This window comes from Glycine soja, chromosome 12 (genome assembly GCF_004193775.1).
Source record: "Glycine soja cultivar W05 chromosome 12, ASM419377v2, whole genome shotgun sequence".
Taxonomy (NCBI): Eukaryota; Viridiplantae; Streptophyta; class Magnoliopsida; order Fabales; family Fabaceae; genus Glycine; species Glycine soja.
The window spans coordinates 32,557,164-32,559,920 of record NC_041013.1 but is presented as its reverse complement, the minus strand read 5'-3'; the positions used below and the strand labels follow the sequence as shown (position 1 = coordinate 32,559,920).

At 43.1% G+C, this 2,757-nt stretch overlaps 1 protein-coding gene across 1 annotated transcript; it reads right to left on the bottom strand.

Annotated features, from left to right (window-relative positions):
- Positions 1–281: 281 nt before the first annotated feature.
- LOC114378934 (eukaryotic translation initiation factor 4 gamma-like) lies at positions 282–1,702 on the bottom strand. The gene is made up of 5 exons (XM_028337518.1): positions 1,567–1,702; positions 1,395–1,498; positions 1,245–1,331; positions 818–1,165; positions 282–737 (listed from the first exon to the last, which is right to left on the bottom strand). The coding sequence occupies exons 1-5, from the start codon at positions 1,700–1,702 to the stop codon at positions 282–284; spliced, it is 1,131 nt and encodes a 376-aa protein (XP_028193319.1).
- Positions 1,703–2,757: the final 1,055 nt, after the last annotated feature.

The following is a 2,757-nucleotide window of genomic DNA, read 5'->3' as shown; positions in this document are numbered from 1 at the left end:
CAGGCTTTGATCTCAGAAGATCCTTCTTTCGCCTCTTTGGTGAGACGTTCGACTTCATGTTGAGCAGCTCGGGCTTTCTCGAGCAGAAGGATATGTGCCTGTTTCTGGCATCCAGTCTGGCGCCATTTTCGCGTTTTTTCTGCACAGTACTTGCAAATTGGTCAATGATGGCCTCGATTTGGATAACTTTGCCTAGAATCTCATCAGAGGTAAGGGGGTTGTGCAATTTCTTCAAAAAGTTCAGGTGCTCAAAGGCAGCAGAGGGGTTCTCTTCAATGGATTTAAGCACATCTTCCCGTGCGTATTCCATGGATAACTTCAAGAGCAGAGAATCTTGGCGTACTAAAGTTTATTTCGGCATCAGATGAGGACGAAGCACCAGGAATCTTTTCACTTGAGGTGTTGGCTTGACTTGTGTTCAGCAGGAGTCGAAGGGCTGCAGCAGGGTCTTCGTCTTGCATTTGAATGAATGTATCTTCTGCGATCCCTATGCTAGCGGAAAGCTTAGATGTTGAAGACGCCGGGTAAATGTCCGAACCTCCAGCTTCAGCCTCTTTTATGGCCTCTTCATCGGAAAAGTTTTCTTCGGATGAACTTTTCTGACTCGATCCATGAGGACTGCTGGATCCAATGCCTTGACCTTCACCCTGTTCCTCAACATTCACTGCATCCGTCTCAGGAGCGGGAGATGTTCGAGCATGTGAGGGTATTTCTTCTACAGAAACATTTTGTTGTACCTGATTCGAATTATCATGGAAAAAGGTTAACAAATAGTTTCGTATAAGCTATGATTTAAAACACATTAAGAGGATGATACCTCGACGGCAGGTTGTTCTTGTGGTAAGTCCGGTTGATCGACAGGGTTGCCCATCTCAGCAATAGAAGGAGTAGCCTCTACTTCAGTGCCGTCAATATCGGTCGAAGGTGGTTGGACGTCAACAGGTTGATTGTCACCTTGTTCTTTTGAAGGCTTGGTCTTTTTCTTTTTCTTCTTGATTGGCTCACCACCCTCAACAGCCACAGAAGGTTCAGGCTCGACCTGCTTCACTTTCTTTTTCTTCTTAGGAATTTGAGCCTGGGAATTGCCTGCCTCTGTTTGTTCAGCAGACTTGGTCGAAGTCGCAGGTAACTTTCTTTTTCTTATAAGAGGTCTTTCCTCTTCTTCCTGCATTACGAGGGTAAAGAATTGTCAGAATATAGACTTGAAAGAAAGCTATAATATTGACATTAGAAATAAAACTTGCATCTTTCTCTTCGTCTAATTCGACGACCGCATGCTTCGAGCGTTTTGAAGTCGTGGTAGTATCAATGCTATCATCTTTCTTTTGACTCTGAAAAAATAAAGAAATATGAGGCAAGACGTTAAGAGTAAAAGATAAGTTCAGAAGAGTTACCTTCTCTTCTTGTTTCCCTTCTTGGATCTTCACCCCAGTGGGTTTCTTGGGTCTCACATCAGCTCGAGACGTTTCAACACTTTTCTTCGTCATGATTGTTTTGCCTGAAAGTAAGAATATTAGAAAAGGCAAAAATACATATCAATTTAGAAAGTCAAAAGTAATTTAATACCTCGAGCTTGAAGGTTTGAGCGGATATTCTCGACCGTTGGTTGTGTAAAACCACTCTCAAGTCTGGAGATCATGATAGTAGTGTCTCCAACTGAACGGGTCGAATAATATTTCTCCCACCAGGTAACAAACCCCATGGTGTAGAAGTGGGAATGGTTGAACTCAAAAGGATGCAGGTTATAGTTTTCATCAAGAGAAATCTTCAAAAACTTCTTGAAAGTCTTTTCCGAAAGATTGGCCCTCTTATGACGTCTCGAGGATCTTCGAACAAGCTTTTAGGACGGATTTGCGAAAGGCCAAATTGTCTTGAAACCAAATTAGGCTGGTATCCAACCAGGCCTAAATAGTTCGATTGAACACCTGTACGACAAGACAGGATCTGTGGATTCAAGTAAAATGACCATATTTCGTTCACTTCTTCTTCATTGTCCGGATCGACAGCAGGAAAATAGTCAGTGAACCAGGCCGGGCCAACCTCTCGACTAATGAATGGAGCATGTTGGGGAAGAAACTTGTCAAAGCTCAGAAAAATCCTCATGTACTTTAGGAACAGCTTTTGTGAGTTTTGATCTAAGGTCTTGGGTGTTAATCGAAGTGCTCTCTGGCCTTCGATCGAGCGATTTGCAACTTCTTCAGCATAATCTTGTGGGATTATTAATCCCATTTCTTGTTCGAAAGTGGCATTAAGCCACAATTGGAGAAGCCACATAGGCCCGGACACTAAGAAGGAAGACCCATCCTTCGATTTCTTCAGATCATCGCATGCCTCACCAAGCGATTCGTATAGCACTGCTAACAAGAGGCGTCCAAATCCAAAGTTCTGACCTTCATGAATTTGTAATGCCATTGGAATAAATCTTTTGGCTACTTGCAAGGATTTCGTGCAGAAGACATAGTGGGATAGCCACAGGGTTAAGAAGGCTACGTGCTCTTCATCTGAAACCTCCTCTTCGACGGGTCCTTTGTGTTCAGCTATATATTTGGAAAAGGTATTCTCCTTATATACTAGCTTGATATTGTCACTAGAATTAGTGGGGTCATAAGTTTCTCCGCTAGGCCTAAGGCCTGTGAGGGCGGCTACATCTAAGAGAGTGGGGGTCATCATACCACATTTAAATTGAAAGGTGTTGGTAGAAGACTCGAAAAAGTGCATAGCTGCTATCAGCATTTCTGGTCGATATTCAGGACCAGA